Raw genomic sequence first — 20,484 nt, forward strand, 5'->3', positions numbered from 1 at the left:
GGGTCTCGGTCAGGACGTGCCGGCGCCTATAAGAGCCAGTGCGCTGCGGCCGGAGCCTATTGTTAGCCGCAGTCGGGGCGGTTCTGGGCGTCTGCTGCCGGGGGCGCCCGAGTTGCCGGAGCCGCCCGGCCCTCTCTGCCTGCCGGCTGGGCTGCCCACCGCCCTCCCTCCCCGCCCTGCCGCCCTGGGAGCTCCCCGGCCGTCGCCGCGGGGCCCGGGACTCGCTCGCTCCTCCCTCCTTCCCACCCGGGCTAGGGCGGCGGCGGCAGCGGGGGCGGCAGAGACCATCACGGGAGGAGGCAGCTGCGGCGGGGCCGGTAATGGGCCTAGGGGTGCGGGGCGGAGGGTGCCGCCTCGTCCTTTCTCGGGATCGGCCCTCGGGCGGCCGTGGAGGAGTGGTCAAGCCCAGAGCCGTGCGGATGGAGGGGTCAGAAACGAGAGGCTCGGACGGGAGCGGTTGGGGGGCGGGGAGGTCGGGTGCCGTTGGGAAGGAACCGAGTCGGGAAGAGGCGTGGGAGCGAGGGGCACGGAGGACGCGGGCCCGGACTGCGGGGGCAGCTCGCGGGAGACCGATGGGCGGCTTGGAAGCCTGCAGAATTGCGGATGAGGATTGAGTTCGGAATGGAGTGGAGAATGATGTAGGATGGAAGGAAGGGGAGGGGGAACAGAGGAAAATGTGGGAGGAGTGGTTGGGAATTTGTGAGTAGCAGGCAGGAAGGGATGAGGAAGGCTGGGTAGGGGCTGCAGAGGATTGGAATGAGCGGGAAGGTTAGCAGGAATCAGAGGGAAATCGACCGAGGGCTGAAGGGTTCGGAAGGAGTGTTCATGAAAGGGAACTGGTGACTTGACATGTCCCTTCGCTCCTGTTCCTGATGTCTCCCATGTTTTTGGCGTCGTGTGGGAAAATGAAAGCATCAGTTGCCCTGGTTGCTAGCTTGATCCTTTTTCATAGGCCCAAACACGCAGCCAACTGCCACCCTTCCCTTTTAGTGCTGTGGTCTTGATTCATCCTTTTAAAGGGGTTGAGAGTGGCAGTGTGACACACAAACTGTTCTTCAAAATGAAATGCTAGAAGTTATCCCCACAAGACAACACTGTCCCCTTGTCCTGCAGTTTTCAGTTCAAGGTAAATCCTTAGTTCAGATTTTTTCTTCACTGGCTTTCTGTCTTGCAAATCCGCAAAGCCAGGATGTTGGTTGTGCCGGTGTTATAAATGACTGGATATCCTTGAGAGTTAATGCAGCATCATGTTCCAATTCCCACAAAGATCTGTCTTCCACACGATGGTAGTTTAGGCATGGAAAATTCTAACCTTGTGTTAGTGAATGGGTAAAAATTGGGGAGTGGGGGTGGTGAGTGCACGGCTTTCTTTAAACACCTGGCTTAAGTGGGGGGTTTTCATTTGAGCGCTTTATAAGTTCGTGATCCTGGTGATCACAAAGACACATGGATCCATGAAATTCATAGTATTTGAGAAACTACAGTATCTTGTAAAAGGAGAAACAGGGCAGGTCATTTTATTCAGATTTATCATAACACAGCGGCAAGCCTGCCTTCTTCCAAGCCAGCTACAGATGGCGGCCCTGACCATCTTACTGCAGATTTTGATGCCTTCACCTTTCGCAGAAGGCTGGGTTCCAGTCAAGTGAAGACACTTTCTCCTGTGAGATGCAGCTTATTACTTTGGACTCATTTAAGAAGGGACATATTACCTAAACTTCGCAAATAGATTCTTCCAGAAAATTTTGCCTGGGCAGTCCCTCTTGCTGGTCTCACATATGCTGTTTTTGTTTTTGTTTTTTAAATTTTATTTGTTTGTTTTGGTGGTTATAGGAATCCTTATAGTCCTGAAAAAAACTTAGATCTAGTACTAAAATACACATATGCTGGTAGACCTCTTTATTAGGTGCTAGCCTGATGTCTTCTATGCTCTGGATCTTAACTATTTCATATACCATTGGGAAATCTTCAGCTAGAAACCCTTGAGAAAAGACCATTAGACATGTAGCCAGAAAGTGTCAACTGACCTTTCGTTTCACTGGCATTTAAAAGCTTTAAAGAGGGTTGCGTTATTTTCTCCAAAAGCATTTGTTGAGTTGGTCATTTTGACAGTTAACTGTCAGTTTTTACCTGCATTCCCAAGTGCTAAAATTTAACAAATGTATCTCTTGAACACGGGCATTGGTCCTCTACCAATGAATAATTGAGAGAGGTAGGAATGACTGATTTTTCCAGTTGTAGCTTGAAAGATTAATTTGATGAATTGGAAAGCATGGAAACTATTCTGTTACTATTGCAAAGAAAGATTTCTTTTTTCAAAAAAATATTTTTATTTTATTTATTTATTTTTTTGAGACAGGGTCTGGCTCTGTCACCCAGGCTGGGGTGCAGTGGCACAATCTCAGCTCACTGCAACCTCTGCCTCCTGGGTTCAAGCAATCTTCCTGCCTTAGCCTCCCAAGTAGCTGGGACGACGGGCACGTACCACCATGCCCAACTAGTTTTTGTATTTTTAATAGAGGCGGGGTTTTGCCATGTTGGCCAGGCTGGTCTTGAACTCCTGGCTTCAAGTGATCTGCCCGCCTTGGCCTCCCGAAGTGCTGGGATTACAGGCATGTGCCACCATGCCGGGCCAATTTTTCAAAAATACAGAGACAGGGTCTCGCTGTGTTGGCCAAGTTGGTTTTGCACTCCTGGCCTTAAGCAATCCTCCTGCCTCAGCCTCCCAAAGAAGAATTTCTTCAGGGCACTATGGAAGTGAACAGGAGGTTTGTTCTTGGTGCCCAGTGAACATCTTTATCTAAAAGTCAACTTCATATCAGAGAGTTGGACAAGGGGAGCTGGGTTGAAATGTAATCTTACATTGGTTGTTGGGACATAATAGATCTTTTTTCTTTTTAAAAAAACAACGGAGCTAATGTCAGAGAAAATGCTGCTAACAGCCTGGGTAGGGTGAAGAGCACAATGGAGTCTCCTTGAGGATTTCCCTGAGTGCCATCCACGTGAATGGAAGAGTTTGACCATAAGTCAGTATACATGTTATTTACACACATAGCCACAGGTTCTACTTATTCTCAGACAGCTTAAGGAAAATACTTTTCTCCTAGGTGTCACATCTTTTTTCTTCTTTCTTACCTATCTCCTATCATTGCCGAGAAACCACTATTCCAGAAGTAGGAGGAGGAGGAGAATAGAACAAGCAGCCAGCAATCCTTGCTGCATCCAGGCTCACAAAAAGTAACCTAGAGAGAACTGATACTCCTGAGGGCAACCGGGTTAAGACCGTGGAGAATTCTAGTAATAAAGATGATTTTGGAGCAGACCCAGGTTCATATGGGGCTTAGAGATAAATATTCATTTTTTTTTTTTTTTTTTTTTTTTTTGGTAGAGACGGGGTTTCACTGTGTTAGCCAGGATGGTCTCGATCTCCTGACCTCGTGATCCGCCCGTCTCGGCCTCCCAAAGTGCTGGGATTACAGGCTTGAGCCACCGCGCCCGGCCCAGAGATAAATATTCAAAGGAGATACTACCAGAAGCCTGGGGACACCTGAAGAAAGAACAGGAGTGGACATTTACTTACAGTCATAAATCCTTGAGTGTTTCCAGGCTAAGGAAAAAGCCTGCCTGCCTGCCTGCCTTCTTTCATCTCTTCCCTCCCTCCCTCCTTTTTTTTTTTTTTTTTTTTTTTTGACAAGGTGTCGCTTGACATGTCGCCCAGGCTGGAGTGCAGTGGCGCAATCACAGCTCACTGCAAGCCTGGACCTCTTGGGCTCAAGTGATCCTCTCACAGCCTCCCAAGTAGCAGGGACTAAAGGCGCACACCACCATACGCAGCTGATTTTTGTATTTTTTGTAGAGACGGGGTTTTGCCATGTTGCCCAGGCTGGTCTCGAGCTCCTGAACTCAAGTGATCTGCCTCCCTCAGCCTCTCAAAGTGCTGGGATTACAGGCGTGAGCCACTGTGCCTGGCCAAAAGCCACTTTCCTAGTAGCAGCACTACCTGGAGCTCAGTTACAAGTCAGGTGGGCCTAAAACCCTTTCTGAGAAAGCAGATTTTTAGCTCAGATTTATCATATGGCTGATAAGTGGGGAGGCAAAATTAAATTCAGTGGGCAGCATTATTATATATCTTTTTTTTTTTTTTTTTGAGACAGTTTCACTCTTGTTGCAGAGGCTGGAGTGCAATGGCGTGATCTTGGCTCACCACAACCTCTGCCTCCCAGGTTCAAGCGATTCTCTTGCCTCAGCCTCCCAAGTAGCTGGGATTACAGGCTTGTGCCACCACGCCTGGATAATTTTTTTTTTTTTTTTTTTTTTTTTAGTGGAGATAGGGTTTCTCTATGTTGTTCAGGCTGGTCTTGAACTCCCAACCTCAGGTGATCCGCCCACCTCGGCCTCCCAAAGTGCTGGGATTACAGACGTGAGCCACCGTAAATTCTATCTCTAAAAAATCCCACCAACATAAGTATTCAGTCACAAGTGGTTCTCCCTCCCTGCTACAATAGAATGGAATGAGAAGTTTGTTGATAGGTATCTTTTTTTTTTTATACTTTATGTTCTAGGGTACATGTGCACAACATGCAGGTTTGTTACATACGTATACACGTTCCATGTTGGTGCGCTGCACCCATCAACTCATCATTTACATCAGGTATATCTCCTAATGCTATCCCTCCCCACTTCCCCACCCTATAACAGGCCCCGGTATGTGATGTTCCCCACTCTGTGTCCAGGTGTTTTCATTGTTCAGTTCCCACCTATGAGTCAGAACATGTGGTGTTTAGTTTTCTGTCCTTGTGATAGTTTGCTGAGAATGATGGTTTCCAGCTTCATCCATGTCCCTATAAAGGACATGAACTCATCCTTTTTTATGGCTGCATAGTATTCCATGGTGTATATGTGCCACATGTTCTTAATCTAGTCTATCATTGATGGACATTTGGGTTGGTTCCGAGTCTTTGCTATTGTGAATAGTGCCGCAGTAAACATACGTGTGCATGTGTCTTTATAGCAGCATGATTTATAATCCTTTGGGTGTATACCCAGTCATGGGATGCCTGGGTCAAATGGTATTTCTAGTTCTAGATCCTTGAGGAATCGCCACACTCTCTTCCACAATGGTTGAACTAGTTTACAGTCCCACCAACAGTGTAAAAGTGTTCCTATTTCGCCACATCCTCTCCAGCACCTGTTGTTTCCTGACTTTTTAATGATTGCCATTGTAACTGGCGTGAGATGGTATCTCACTGTGGTTTTGATTTGCATTTCTCTGATGGCCAGTGATGACGAGCATTTTTTCATGTGTCTGTGGGCTGCATAAATGTCTTCTTGTTGACGGGTATCTTTAAACCCAGCTAAAATCTTAACCCATAAAAAGCCCTTGGCTTGCTCCTTTCTTACCATGCCCTAAGAATGTGACCTCTGATGGTAAGATCAGTAACCTGAAGAACTGAACCGATACTTTGGGCATGTTTTTTAATTTAATTACAATTTTTATCAAATATTTGATTCTTTTTTTTCCTCCCTGGCCAAATTTATTTCAGGAATGTGCTTGTCTGAGACTTCTGATGGCTGAGGTTTCTTAGGTACATCTCGTGACTTTAATGCAGAATTGGATGCAATCTGGATAGATTAGGAAATACCTTCTCTAAGGTACTTATTAGGTCTGGTTGACTTTGTAGAGCTGATCCAAGAGCAGGCAAATTGCTTCCAACAGACACAGTTCAGAAAAACAGCTCTGTAGCAGGCATCTCTTAACACCACAGTATATTCTGGGTAGCTGCTCTGCAGTAATGCAGCCCTGTTGTTCTGGGCAGTGTTGTTATTCCTGCTGCATAATTAGCAACTAGTGAGATCATAGTCTGGGGAGATTCTGGCGTTACTGAGGCAAGGGAGGGTTCGTGTCTCATCACACATGGCTCCCGCTCTGACAGCATTTCTGCTGAGCAGATTCGTGTCCTTCTGGAACTTAAATCCAAAGATGGAGGAAAAAGATTTGTACCTAGGAAATGGACTGTCTCAGACTCCTTGGTTGTATTAAAGCATATTGAAAACAACACTGCTTGCCATGTTGATATAACCAGAATAAATTGTTACTTCTCTTGCTATTTGTTTTCCCCTTGCTGATTTCTTTATAGAGGGCAAAGATTGTAAAGCTACGATGTCCTTGCACAGAGGATGGTGACAGACCAGATGAGCCCTATTTTATGGAGCAGTATGAGATTGGGAAAGATTCTGGGTTTTGAAGCCATGCAGATTCTAATCTTGGGTCCATTCTTTGGTACCAAATTTGGCCTTTATAGAAGCCTGGTGAGACACTTGACGCTTGTGAAGATCTGGGTAAAGGGCTTTCCTGACTGCTAATGTCCTTCAGAATTGAGTGCCTGGAGCAGTATTGCCCAAAGTGTATCCAAGCATTATTTGCACTCCAAAATATCTTGGAAACAGTAGGTTCCATAATCAGGTTTGTAGAAACACTGCATTCTGTGTTCTCTCAGCCGTCACCATCCTTATTAGTATATTAAAAGCCTCTAAGAAGTTCCACTATAGGCAATTTTTAAAACCCTTTTGACACAGCAGTCCTATTTCTATGTAAAAGCTATTAATACCATAAGATAGGCACTTTGGGAAATGCCGGGCTCTATTATCACTAGGAAAAATAAGTGGGTCTAGCCGGGCTCGGTGGCACATGCCCCGTAGTCCCAGCTACTCTGGAGGCTGAGGCAGGAGGATTGCTCGAGCCTAGGTGTTCAAGACCAGCCTGGGCAACACAGTGAGACACTGTCTCTAAAATAGATAAACAGTTGGGTCTAGTCTTGGTTTAGGCAAAGCCTAATTCTGCTTTTTTTTTTCCTTTTTTTTTTTTTTTTGCCAACCAAACAAGCAGCAGTGATAATTGTGTTTTTGATCTCAAGTTCTTCTCACTGGTCCCTTGGAGAGCTTTCCTATGTGATCAGAAGAGCAGCTACTGTGATTCCTGGGCTAATGAAGCCTAGACCCCAGCTGGATTGGAAGCAAAGACCTTCCCTCCACTGGGAAAGGTGCCGCTGCTACCCATCTCATGATTCTAAGAGTGACTGAGAATGGAGGGGCTGTTGGGAAATGAAAGTAGGAGAATGTTGGCCAGAGCTAGTAGAGAAAGAACATAATATTGAGAAAGCAGACATCAGTGCTAGGTGAGGTGCTTTCTTTAGAGAGCTGTGTGTCTAGACTGGGGAGGGGTCTGTCTTGGGACAGGAATGCTGATTCCTTTTTTTCCCTGGGCAGAATCCTAATGTACCTGGCTAGCTGGTGGTGAGCAGGGGCTTTGGGGCCAACTTGTTGGGCTCCCCAAGGAAACCCCTTTGAAACCAATGGATGCATTCACGGGCTCGGGTCTCAAGAGGAAGTTTGATGATGTGGATGTGGGCTCATCAGTTTCCAACTCGGATGATGAGATCTCCAGCAGCGATAGTGCTGACAGCTGCGACAGCCTCAATCCTCCTACCACTGCCAGCTTCACACGTGAGTAAGCTGCTCCCTCCCTGCCTATACCCACATTCCCCAAGCAGTAGAACCCATGGCAGCTTGAAGCAGCTTCTGTGTGGCTTGGGGATTTGCCCTTAATCATCATCTTTCCTTGCTCTTTGGAGGACCTCATTTCTCTAATACTGTAGACTGAAGTCTGATTTATTCTAGCTGATTTTACTTGTGTTGTGGGTTGGTGGTTCCCAGAATGGGTTAAATTAGATTGAAGAAGGAGTCCAGGACTCTACCCTGCCCCCACCAGAGTCCCAGAGAGTTCCAGGAAATTGAGCTCTAGCAGGATATAAATGCTTGCTGCTTGGAGAACTGGGGCAAATCCAGATTTCTTAATTCTTTTTTTTCTCCAGACGGAGTCCGCTCTTGTTGCCCAGGCTGGAGTGCAGGCGCCGTCTCAGCTCACTGCAACCTCTGCTTCCTGGGTTCAAGTGATTCTCCTGCTTCAGGCCTCCCGAGTAGCTGGGATTACAGGCGCCCGCCACCACGCCCAGATAATTTTTTGTGTTTTTAGTAGAGACAAGGTTTCATCATATTGGCCAGGTTGGTCTCGAACTCCTAGGCTCAGGTGATCCACCCGCCTCAGCCTCCCAAAGTGCAGGGATTACAGGCGTAAGTCACCATGGCTGGCCGAGATTTCTTAATTCTTATGGGTCTATTAGTTCTGGGAAAGAACTTCTGATACTGTATATGAGGGGTTGCCCATGGGCCAAATCTGGCCCAATGCCTGTTTTGAAAATAAAGTTTTGTTGGAACACAGTCATACCCATTGTCTATGATTGCTTTCACGCTACAGTAGCAGAGTTGAATTATTGCAACAGAGACCTCATGGCCTGTAGAGCCTAGAATAGTTACTGTCTGGCCCTTGACAGTTTGCTGTCCCCTGCTACAGATCAGTGCTATCAAATGGAATTTTCTGTTAGGATAGAAATGTTCTGTATCTGCATCGTCCAACAGTAGCCAGTTGCCATATGTGACTATTGAGCACTTGAAATGAGGTTAGTGGCCGGGTGCAGTGGCTCACGCCTGTAATCTCAGCACTTTGGGAAGCTGAGGTGGGTGGATCGCTTGAACTCAGGGGTTTGAGACCAGTTTGGGCAACATGGCGAAACCCCGTCTCTACAAAAAATACAAAAATTAGCTGGGTGTGGTGGTGTGCACCTCTAGTCCCAGCTACTCTGGAGGCTAAGGTAGGAGGATCACTTGGGCCTGGGAGGTTGAGGCTGCAGTGAGCAGTGATTGTGCCACTGTACTCTAGCCTGGGTGACACAGCAAGACCCTGTCTCAAAGGAAAAAAGAAAATAAACAAATATGGTTAGTATAATTGAGCTGAAATTTTTTTTTTTTTTTTGAGATGGAGTCTTGCCCTGTCACCCAGGTTGGAGTGCAGTGGCACAATCTCGGCTCACTGCAACCTCCTTCTCCCAGGTTCAAGTGATTCTCCTGCCTCAGCCTCCCGAGGAGCTGGGACTACAGGGACACCACACCACACGCAGCTAATTTTTGTATTTTTAATAGAGACGGGGTTTCATCATGTTGGCCAGGATGGTCTTGATCTCTTGACCTCGTGATCCGCCCGCCTCAGCCTCCCAAAGTGCTGGGATTACAGGCGTGAGCCACCATGTCCGGCCTGAGCTGAATTTTAAATTTTATTTAATTTTAATTAGCTGAAATTGCCACATGTGGCTAGTAGCTGCTGTATTGGGCAGTAAAGCTATAGATTGTTATATCCAGAAAAGATTACCTAGAGATCCTCTTCCCAGCTGATGTCTAAAAATGGATTTTGTGGTCATCTGTTTAGGTATAGTCAGTCTGGAGGCAGTGGTATGAACCAGCTGAGGTTCAAGGTCCCTTCTGACAGAGCATTTAGGATTTGCAGATATTAGACAGTTCTCTAGGTATAGAGAGCACGTTTAGAGAAGAAGAGTTGAGAGCCTAGATGGATGAGAAAGAGCAAGCTCCCCAAACAGGTCATCCCTGAGTTAATAAAGCATCTCTTGGCTGGGCGCGGTGGCTCACACCTGTAATCCCAGCACTTTGGGAGGCCGAGGTGGGCGGATCACCTGAGGTCAGGAGTTCAAGACCAGCCTGGTCAACATGGTGAAACCTCGTCTCTACTAAAAGACAAAAATTAGCTGGGTGTGGTGGCGCATGCCTGTAATCCCAGATTCTCAGGAGGCTGAGGCCGGAGAATTGCTTGAACCCCGGGGGTGGAGGCTGCAGTGAGCCAAGACAGCGCCACAGCACTCCAGCCTGGGCAACAGAGCGATACTCCGTGTCTAAATAAATAAATAGACAAATATGGCCGGGCGCGGTGGCTCACGCCTATAATCCCAGCACTGTGGGAGGCTGAGGCGGGCAGATCACGAGGTCAGGAGATCGAGACCATCCTGGCTAACACGGTGAAACTCCGTCTCTACTAAAAATACAAAAAATTAGCCGGTCGTGGTGGTGGGTGCCTGTAGTCCCAGCTACTCGGGAGGCTGAGGCAGGTGAATGGTGTGAACCCAAGAGGTGGAGCTTGCAGTGAGCCGAGATCACGCCACTGCACTCCAGCATGGGTGACAGAGTGAGATGCCAAAAATAAATAAATAAATAAATAAGTAAATAGAAAAATAAATAAAACATCCCTCTGTGCTCCCTTCTCAGCCACATCCATCCTGAAGCGGCAGAAGCAGCTGCGGAGGAAGAATGTACGCTTTGACCAGGTGACTGTATACTATTTTGCCCGGCGCCAGGGTTTTACCAGTGTGCCCAGCCAGGGTGGTAGCTCACTGGGCATGGCCCAGCGCCATAACTCTGTACGGAGCTACACACTCTGTGAGTTTGCCCAAGAACAGGAGGTGAACCATCGAGAGATTCTGCGTGAGCACCTGAAGGAAGAGAAACTCCACGCCAAAAAAATGAAGGTGCCTAAGGGGTCTGGGGTCTGCTGCTGTCCATGTAGGAAACCATTTAGGTTCATTGGTTGGTTGGTTGGTTGGTTGGTTGGTTGATTTTTTTTTTTTTTTTTCCGGGACAGAGTCTTGCTCTGTCGCCCAGTGGGCTGGAGTGCACTGGTGTGATCTCAGCTCACTGCAACCTCAGCCTCCCCGGGTTCAAGCGATTTCTTGTGCCTCAGCCTCATGAGTAGCTGGGATTACAAGTGTGCATCCGTCTAGTTTTTGTATTTTTAGTAGAGACGGGGTTTTGCCATATTGCCCAGACTAGTCTCGAACTCCTGGTCTCAAGTGATCTACCTGCCTTGGTCTCCCAAAGTGCTGAGACTACAGGTGTGAGCCACTGCACCCAACCGATTTTTTTTTTCTTTTAATTTGACTGTTGTCCTTGGGGTATAGAGATTTCAACTCTTTCTAATGAAAAATCGCAGATACGAAATCAAATCTCAGTCCAAGACTCCCTTCTTTTTATCTGGCAGGGGAGTCTACCAGATATAGCAAAATGGCTTCCCTAAAATTTCCTCCTCCCAAACCCCCACTGCCTCCCTCAGTTTTATGTATGTATGTATGTAGGTATGTATGTATGTATGTGTGTGTGTATGTTTTATTTTGAGACAGGGTCTCTGTCACCCAGGCTAGAGTGCAGTGACTCAATCACAGCTCATTGCAGCTTTAAACTCCTGGCCTGAAGCCATCTGCCCATCTCAGCCTCCCAAGTAGCTGGGAACCACAGGCTCATGTCACCATGCCTGGCTAGTATTTTTTTTGATAGTAATGAGATCTCAATTCCTGGGCTCAAGTGGTCCTCCCCTCTCAACCTCCCAAAGTGCTGGGATTACAGGCATGAGCCACCATGCCCAACCTCCCCCAATTTTTTCTTTTTTTAGGTTTAAAATGTGAATACGTCCAGGCATTTAGGTCTGTCACCCTGGAACCCAAGGAAGCACAGTTTTCAATTTCTGGTCAAATGATTGTCCCTTGGCTGGATGCACAGAACAGGTTTTGGATATTTCACATTCTCTGAAAGGATCCTGCTGTTTCTATAACCCCCATCACCCTTACGTGATAATCTTGTAGATACAAACAGCATTATCAAATAGTTATTTAGACTTGTATAATACTATGCCTGCCACCTGATACAGCACCAGCTCTTTGAGAGAGAGAGAGGCTGGGAAAAGACCCACCTTAGATGGCTCTTCATAGCCACCCATTTTTTTTTTTTTTTTGAGACGAAGTCTCACTCTGTTGCCCAGGCTGGAGTGCAGTGGTGCCATCTCGGCACGGAGTCTCACTCTGTTGCCCAGGCTGGAGTGCAGTGGTGCCATCTCGGCACGGAGTCTCACTCTGTTGCCCAGGCTGGAGTGCAGTGGTGCCATCTCGGCTCACTACAAGCTCCGCCTCTTGGGTTCACGCCATTTTGCTGCCTCAGCCTCCTGAGTAGCTGGGACTATAGGTGCCCAATACCACGCCCGGCTAATTTTTTTGTTTGTTTGTTTGTTTTGAGACGGAGTCTTGCTCTGTCACCCAGGCTGGAGTGCAGTGGCCGGATCTCAGCTCACTGCAAGCTCCGCCTCCCAGGTTTAGGCCATTCTCCTGCCTCAGCCTCCCGAGTAGCTGGGACTACAGGCACCCGCCACCTCGCCCGGCTAGTTTTTTTTTTTTTTTTTTTTTGTATTTTTTAGTAGAGACGGGGTTTCACCGTGTTAGCCAGGATGGTCTCGATCTCCTGACCTCGTGATCCGCCCGCCTCGGCCTCCCCAAGTGCTGGGATTACAGGCATGAGCCACTGCGCTCGGCCCATAGCCACCCATTTTTTATCTTGGCACTGTTTGGTATTCCATAGCTATAGTTTCTACTAATTCTCAACAATTTCCCCTAGAGATCCTGATTCCAAATTTGAAGAACACCAGTTTAAGCCTGGCCAGGTTTCTTTGGAGCCCAAAGCATGCTGACCCATATTAAAACAGGTAGCTCCATTATTTCCAGAGTCATGAGAGAGACACATTAGAATGTGGTTGGAGAACTGGTGGTAGAGGATGTAGGCTAACCAGAGCATCTCATTCCTTTCTTTCTCTGAGAGCTCTATGTCTGCTTCCCTCAGACTATTCCTAAAGCCCTACACCTGTTTTTCTCACTCTAGAATGACATTCAGGCTTCCCTTTCCTCTGTCTTAGGAATTCCTATCACTGACCCTATCACCTTCCAGCTGCTGTAGCAACAGCTGGGCAAATAAACACTGTTCTCATCAGTTGCACTGAAGGCATTCCTTCCTTTCCCTAGAAGAAAACTCCTCTCTCCTAAATCTGGCAGAGGAATGATCTGTCAAAACAGTATACCATCCTGTTCTGTGTTCTCCACTTACAGGAATTCTAGGGACAAAGCCAGGCAAACCCAAGACAGATACAGAGGCTCTACTTGTTAGCAGGATGTTTAGTGAGCACCAGCAGTGATGACATCTAATACAGCACTTTGTTTTTTTAAAGATGGGGTCTCGCCGGGCGTGGTGGCTCAAGCCTGTAATCCCAGCACTTTGGGAGGCCGAGACGGGCGGATCACGAGGTCAGGAGATCGAGACCATCCTGGCTAACATGGTGAAACCCCGTCTCTAATAAAAAATACAAAAAACTAGCCGGGCGAGGTGGTGGGCGCCTGTAGTCCCAGCTACTCGGGAGGCTGAGACAGGAGAATGGCGGGAACCCGGGAGGCGGAGCTTGCAGTGAGCTGAGATCCGGCCACTGCACTCCAGCCTGGGCAACAGAGCAAGGCTCCGTCTCAAAAAAAAAAAAAAAAAAAAAAAGATGGGGTCTCCTTTTGTTGCCCAGGCTAGTCTCAAACTCCTGGGCTCAAGTGATCCTTCCACCTCAGCCTCCCAAGTAGTTGGGACTACAGGTGTGGGCCACTGCACCAGGTTTGTCTTTATATGTCAAGAGGAAGCCCTTGCTTTACCTTAGCTCGTTTATTCTTTGCTTAGATTTTTTTTTTTTTTTTCCTCTCTTGAAACAGCATATCACTGTGTCACCCAGGCTGGAGTGCAGAGGCCTGATCATAGCCTAGTGTAACCTCAAACTTCTGGCCTCAAGCAATCCTCCTGCCTTAGCCTCCCAAATAGCTGGGACTACAGCTGCATCACCACCACACCTGGTTAATTTTTGTAAGTTTTTTTTTTTTTTTCTTTTGAGACAGGGTCTCTCTCTGTTACCCAGGCTGGAGTGCAGTGGCACAATCTTGGTTAACTGCAACCTCCGTCTCCCAGGTTCAAGCAATTCTTGTGCCTCAGCCTCCCTCAACTGAGATTATAGGCATGTACCACCATGCTGGGCTAATTTTTTTATTTTTAGTAGAGACGAAGTTTTGCCACTTTGGCCAGGCTAGTCTCGAAGTCCTGGCCTCAATTGATCCACCTGCCTTGGCCTCCCAAAGTGCTGGGATTACAGGAGTGAGCCACCGTGTCCGGCCAATTTTTGTAGAGACAGGGTCTTGTTCTGTTGCCCAAGCTGGTCTCAAACTCCTGGCCTTAAGCGATTCTTCCCCCTTAGTCTCTCAGAGGTGCTGGGATAACAGTAATGCGCCACTGCCCCAGGCCTGTTTTTAGCCCTCTGTAAGAGAGGCAGTTGGTTTCAAAAAATGTACATGCTGCATCTCTCATGTACCATCTAATGTTTGTCTTCCTTTGGGGTTGTTCCAGCAGCTGCTTGGTGTTCTGCAACTTTAACTATAATTTTCCTAATATTTTTATTTCATTTTTTGTATTTTGGCCTGTTACCCATATGGAGCTCATTATCATGAACAGTATAAACTGGGAATCTTTTTTCCCCCAGAAAATATCCAGTTGTTCCAATACCATTTAATAACTAGAAGACTCTTTTCGCACTGATTTGAAATGCCACTTCTGTCTTGATATTTAAATTCTCACATGTACGTGAGTGTCCTTGTGTTACATCTCTAATCCCTGGCCTGTGAGAGGACAGTAAGAAAGGGGATGCTTAGGGGGAGGTCAGCCCTGGAGATGTAGACAGGAGCAATCCTGAGATCCACAGAAAGGCCCTTGTAGTTGGCCTGCCTAGTACTGAAACCACTGACTAGGGAACCTCCAGAAGCCCCACGTTACTTTTCATTTCTCTACCGCCTCCCCCACAAACAAACAAGAAAACCAGGTGTGTAGCTGATTACCCAAGTCTGTTGCATCACGTCTCTCCCAGGAGTTGTCCCTTTACCAGCTCTACTCTGTGGTTGTCTGATGAAATCAACCAAAGGCTCCAGTCACGTGGCTTTCATCCTGCTAGCAGCTTCCAGAGCCCCAGGGATTATGAGGCCTCATTTTCTTTACTTGAATTCTCTAGTGAGTTTCAGAACTCTTTCAGCCACGGCTTGTCTTCAATCTGTCCTTCCACCGAGACTCCCTTTCTTGGCTCTCTATCCATCCCAGCCCAGAAAACCCAGATTTCTGCCTGTACCTAGTAGACTCAGTGTTATTGATACCACCTTTCCTCACATACAGCTTTTCTTTGAAGTCAAATAAAAAAGGATTAGGCCCGGTGCAGTAGCTCACACCTGTAATTGTAGCATTTTGGGAGGCGGAGGCGGGTGGATCAGTTGAGGTCGGGAGTTCAAGACCAGCCTGGCCATGGCCAACATTGTGAAACCCCGTCTCTACTAAAAATACAAAAATTAGCTGGGCATGGTGGCGGGCACCTGTTATTCCCAGCTACTTGGGAGACTGAGGCAGGAGAATCACTTGAACCCAGGAGGCGGAGATTGCAGTGAGCCGAGATCACGCACTGCACTCCAGCCTGAGCGACAGTGAGACCCTGTCTCAAAAAAACAAAAAAGTTAGAAAGGAGAAGGAATACATATTTTCTCAGCTAAGGGCTTTCTTTAGTACCTGTTAATATATTTGCTTTTTCTCCTGACAGTAAAATGGAGCTCTTTAAGTGCATGCGCAGATAATTGTCCACACTGGGGATTTGGGTTCATTGGTGAAGACCTGGTAGCCTTTTACTACACTTCAATGTGCCCTTTTTTTCAAGAACATAGTTTTGCATGCAGTGGGTGCAAGTTGAAGGGTGTTTCACATTTTTCTATATATCCAAGCATCATCCAGTCATGTACCTTTCTCTCTCTGTGTTAGAAGGCAAGTGAGCGTAAATTAGGGGACACGTGTCTGGAAATGGAGGGTATGTTTGTGGAAATAGATTTTGGTGTAGGAGGGAAGATGAGACGGGTTTTTGAGAAGGTTGGACCCAGAAAGGTCATGGTGCATAAGATTTCCCATCTTCCTACTCTGGATTTATTCTTTCGACCAGTGCTAGTAAATATAGCAGCCAGTAGTCACATATGGCTATTCATTAAAATTATGTAAATTGGGCTGGCACAGTGGACCCCAGCACTTTGGGAGGCCGAGGTGTGTGGATCACTTGAGGCCAGGAGTTCAAGACTAGCCTGGCCAACACAGTGAAACCCTGTCTCTACTAAAATTAGAAAAAATTAGCCAGGCGTGGTAGCTCACACCTGTAATCCCAACTGCCTGGGAGGCAGGAGAATCACTTGAACCCAGGAGGTGGAGGTTGTAGTGAGCCAAGATCGTACCACTGCACTCCCGCCTGGACGACAGAATAAGACTCTTCTCTCAAAAAAATAAATAAATAAAATGACAGTTTTCCAGTTGCCGCATTTCTAGTGGTCAGTAGCCACATGTGCTAGCAGCTGCCATCATTTTGGACAGCACAGATGTTCCCATGACTGCAGAAAGTTCAAGGGACAGCGCTGCTCTGGGATGGTCACTGAGGAGGTGCATGCCACTCATGTCTATGAGGCTAACCTTTCCTGTCTCTTGGCAGCTGACCAAGAATGGGACAGTGGAGTCGGTGGAGGCCGATGGCCTGACGCTGGATGATGTGTCAGATGAAGATATTGATGTGGAAAATGTGGAGGTGGATGATTACTTCTTCCTGCAGCCTCTGCCCACCAAACGGCGACGGGCCCTGCTGAGGGCTTCTGGGGTCCACCGCATTGATGCTGAAGAGAAGCAAGAACTTCGAGCCATCCGCCTGTCACGGGAAGAATGTGGTTGTGACTGCCGACTGTATTGTGACCCAGAAGCGTGTGCCTGCAGCCAGGCTGGGATTAAATGCCAGGTCCGTCCAAGTTGGCCTGAGATAGTATATCTACACCAGGGTCAGCGTGGTGAGGTGTGGGTGCCACTGAACATGGGAGGCCCATTCAGGGGTGCTTTCCCTATGGCTGTGAACACTCTCCAATTCCACAACCCTCCTCCATCAACAGAGTAAGCAAAGAGCACACGGCTAGGCACGGTGGCTCACACCTCTAATCCTAGCTACTTGGGAGGCTGAGGTAGGAGGATCTCTTGAGTCCAGGAGGTTGAGGCTGCAGTGAGCTGAGTTCACACCAGTGCACTCCATCCTGGGTTACAGAGTGATTCCCTGTCTCTTTAAAAAAAAAAAAAAAAATTTTTTTTTTTTTCTTTAAAAGAAAACAAGCATGACAGGATTCTTAGGCTGTGGAGGTATCTCATCTTTTTTTGTTTCATTTCTCAGAGGTGACAAGAAGCAGCTGTTAGCAAAGGGATGAAGAGGAGTTAGTACATTTAACATTTAGTAACGGTTTCCTAAATACTGATTCTTTGAGATAAAAGGAAGCAGGGTTGGGTGCTGTGGCTCACATCTGTAATCCCCAGCACTTTGGGAGGTTGAGGCAGGCAGACAGATTGCCTCCCAGGATTTTGAGACCAGCCTGGGCAACATGACTAAACCCCATCTCTACAAAAAATACAAAAATTAGCTGGGCGTGGTAGCATCGGCCTGTAGTCCCAGGTACTCAGGAGGCTGAGATGGGAGGAGGATCACTTGAGCCTGGGAGGCATAGGTTGCAGTAAGCTATGAATGTGCCACTGCACTCCAGCCTGGATGACAGAGCAAGACCCTGTCTCAAAAAGTTAGCAGAGAATGATGCAGGCCTATAGATTCTATCTGCAAACACTTATTCTTAGTACCTTTACTCCAATTTTGAAAAATAAAAATAGTTTTCAGAGCTTTATAATTCAGGATCAGACATGGCCTAGCAGAGCTTAAAACCATAGTTACCTGAAAGAGAAAGTATCATCTCTTTTTGGCTGCCCCTTTTTTTTTTGAGATGGAGTCTCATTCCGTCGCCCAGGCTGGAGTGCAGTGGCGCAATCTTGGCTCACTGCAACCTCCACCTCCTGGGTTCAAGTGGTTCTCCTGCCTCAGCCTCCCAAGTAGCTGGGATTACAGGTGCGCACCACCATGCCCAGCTAATTGTTGTAATTTTTTTTTTTTTTTGAGACGGAGTCTTGCTCTATCGCCAGGCTGGAGTGCAGTGGCATAATCTCGGCTAACTGCAACCTCTGCCTCCTGGGTTCAAGCGATTCTCCTGCCTCAGCCTTCCGAGTAGCTGGGACTATAGGCGTGCACCACCACACCCAGCTAATTTTTATATTTTTAGTAGAGACAGGATTTCACCATGTTGGCCAGGATGGTCTCAATCTCTTGACCTCGTGATCTGTCTGCCTCGGCCTCGCAAAGTGCTGGGATTACAGGCGTGAGCCACCATGCCCAGCCAACTTTTGTATTTTTAGTAGAGACAGGGTTTCATTGTGTTGGCCAGGCTGGTCTTGAACTCCTGACCTCAGGTTATCTGCCTGCCTCAGCCTCCCAAAGTACTGGGATTACAGGCATGAGCCACCGTGCCTGGCCCCTTGTTGGCCCTCTGATGGGGGACAGTTTAAGACACATTTCAGTTGAAGACGACAATACCATCCCAAAGAATGAAATTTGTCTGGAACTTAATTACTGAGGGTGTAGATGTTGAGTCCTTGTGATTGGATTTCTCCTAACCCTTTATTTTTAGCTGGGTAACAAATAACTGTGGTAGATCTGGCTAAATACTGCTTTTCAGACCAAAGTCCCATAATGAGTTATTGTTACACACACACCTGATAACAGTTCTAAGAATTGATGCAGCTGGGCCTGGCCTGGTGGCTCACACCTGTAACTAGTAGTTTGGGAGGCTGGGGTGGAAGGACTGCTTGAGCCCAGGAGTTTGAGACCAGGCTGGGCAACATAGCGAGACCCTATTTCTTTTTTTTCTTTTTTGAGACAGAGTCTCGCTCTGTCGCCCAGGCTGGAGTGCAGTGGCGCGATCTCGGCTCACTGCAAGCTTCACCTCCCAGGTTCAGTGCATTCTCCTGCGTCAGCCTCCCGAGTAGCTGGGACTACAGGCGCCTGCCACCACGCCCAGCTAATTTCTTTTTGTATGTTTAGTAGAGATGGAGTTTCACTGTGTTAGCCAGGATGGTCTCGATCTCCTGACCTCGTGATCCGCCTGCCTCTGCCTCCCAAAGATTACAGGTGTGAGCCACTGCACCCAGCCAGGAGACCCTATTTCTACAAAAAATTTTACAATTAGGGCCTGGTGGCCAGGCGCAGTGGCTCAAGCCTGTAATCCCAGCACTTTGGGAGGCCGAGATGGGTGGATCACGAGGTCAGGAGATCGAGACCATCCTGACTAACACCGTGAAACCCCGTCTCTACTAAAAAATACAAAAAAAAAAAAAAAAAAAAATGGCCAGGCATGGTGGCAGGCGCCTGTAGTCCCAGCTACTCGGGAGGCTGAGGCAGGAGAATGGCGTAAACCTGGGAGGCGGAGCTTGCAGTGAGCCGAGATCGCGCCACTGCACTCCAGCCTGGGCGACAGAGCGAGACTCGGTCTCAAAAAAAAAAAAAAAAAAAAACAATTAGGACCTGGCACGGTGGCTCATGCCAGTAATCCCATCACTTTGGGAGGCCAAGGCGGGCGGATCATGAGGTCAGGAGTCTGAGACCAGCCTGGCCAACATGGTGAACCCGTCTCCACCAAAAAAATACAAAAATTAGCTGGGAGTGATAGTGGGTGCCTGTAATCCCAGCTACTCGGGAGGCTGAGGCAGGAGAATTGCTTGAACCCAGAAGGCAGAGGTTGCAGTGAGCCAAGATCATGCTACTGCACTCCAGCTTGGGTGACAGAGTTAGACTCCGTCTCACAAAAAAAAACTTTTAAATTAGCTAGATGTAGTGCTTTGTGCCTGTAGTTCCAGCTACTCAGGAGGCTGAGTGGGAGGGTTGCTTGAGCCTAGGATCGCTGCAGGCTGCAGTGAGCCATGATGGCACCACTGCACTCCAGCCTGGACGACAGAGCAAGACCCTGTCTCCAAAGGAAAAAAAAAGTGGTATAACTGGACTGGAGATTTCTGTAAGTCACTATCATAGAAAGACATTGTGATTTGTACATGCTTACTTGCTTACTTGTGGTTTTAATTTTTCCTTTTATTTTTGGTTTATGAGTTTTTCCCGTTTGGAATACGAAAGTGATAAGGAGGTAGAAAGCCATCTCCTTTCCAGATATCCCTGGTCTGTAAGTTAATTATCTTGGCAACTGCTTCAGAACTAAACTAGTCAATCCTCAGGGAAAATAAAGCAGGTAGCTAAAAAATTGGCCACTGTGTGAACCTGCGTTCTAGCACCTTAGCAAACTAAGGCACATTTGCTTAGTTTCCCCAGAATGTATTTTTTTGAAGTAGCAAGATCTTCCATTCACTGTCCCATGCCTGTCATTGCAGAAGGCCATAGGCTTGGGTCCAGCCTTTTGTTGTCTCAGTGAACCAGGTTAAGTTCTGAAAAAGTCTCTGAGGCTTGTAAATTTCCTCTGTGAAAACTATCAGCATTCAGAAAGTATCTGTGGACTCTAACTGGAAGGACCCTGTGGTGTGATTTTTGTCTACTTTTTATTTGGAAGAGGAAACAAAGCCCTAGAGAGATAAATGATTTTCTTGAGGTCACACCACTAATTAATGGCTGAGCTGGGATTGAAATGCAAGTGGTCTGATAACTACCATCTAGTGTTCTCTTAGCTCACACCGCATGCTATGCTTTGAATTGGTTGCTTTTCTTCTTAAAAGGAGACCTCAAATCCCAACTGCCTTTTGGCCAGCTGATGTCTTCTATCTCCATTG

At 47.4% G+C, this 20,484-nt stretch overlaps 2 protein-coding genes across 5 annotated transcripts in view; one reads left to right on the top strand and one right to left on the bottom strand.

The window, feature by feature from the left end:
- The window catches only part of CSRNP2 (cysteine and serine rich nuclear protein 2), a 23,978-nt gene continuing 3,494 nt past the window's right edge, over positions 1-20,484 (top strand). The window contains exons 1-5 of one of the 4 annotated variants that reach the window (XM_030938560.1): positions 407-427; positions 6,887-7,175; positions 7,267-7,503; positions 10,168-10,427; positions 16,295-16,591. In XM_030938560.1, coding sequence (XP_030794420.1) covers positions 7,353-7,503; positions 10,168-10,427; positions 16,295-16,591 — 708 coding nt within the window. In that variant the 5' untranslated portion in view covers positions 407-427; positions 6,887-7,175; positions 7,267-7,352. Of the gene's footprint in view, positions 428-6,886; positions 7,176-7,266; positions 7,504-10,167; positions 10,428-16,294; positions 16,592-20,484 lie in introns of all 4 variants that reach the window. The other 3 variants (XM_030938561.1, XM_010385327.2, XM_010385325.2) reach the window with 3 other exon arrangements.
- LETMD1 (LETM1 domain containing 1) overlaps positions 15,311-20,484 on the bottom strand; it is a 22,131-nt gene continuing 16,957 nt past the window's right edge. The window contains exon 5 of the mRNA XM_030938565.1: positions 15,311-17,027. Within this exon, the coding sequence (XP_030794425.1) occupies positions 17,001-17,027 (27 nt within the window). The 3' untranslated portion in view covers positions 15,311-17,000. The remainder of the gene's footprint in view (positions 17,028-20,484) is intronic.

This window comes from Rhinopithecus roxellana, chromosome 10 (assembly GCF_007565055.1).
Source record: "Rhinopithecus roxellana isolate Shanxi Qingling chromosome 10, ASM756505v1, whole genome shotgun sequence".
Taxonomy (NCBI): domain Eukaryota; kingdom Metazoa; phylum Chordata; class Mammalia; order Primates; family Cercopithecidae; genus Rhinopithecus; species Rhinopithecus roxellana.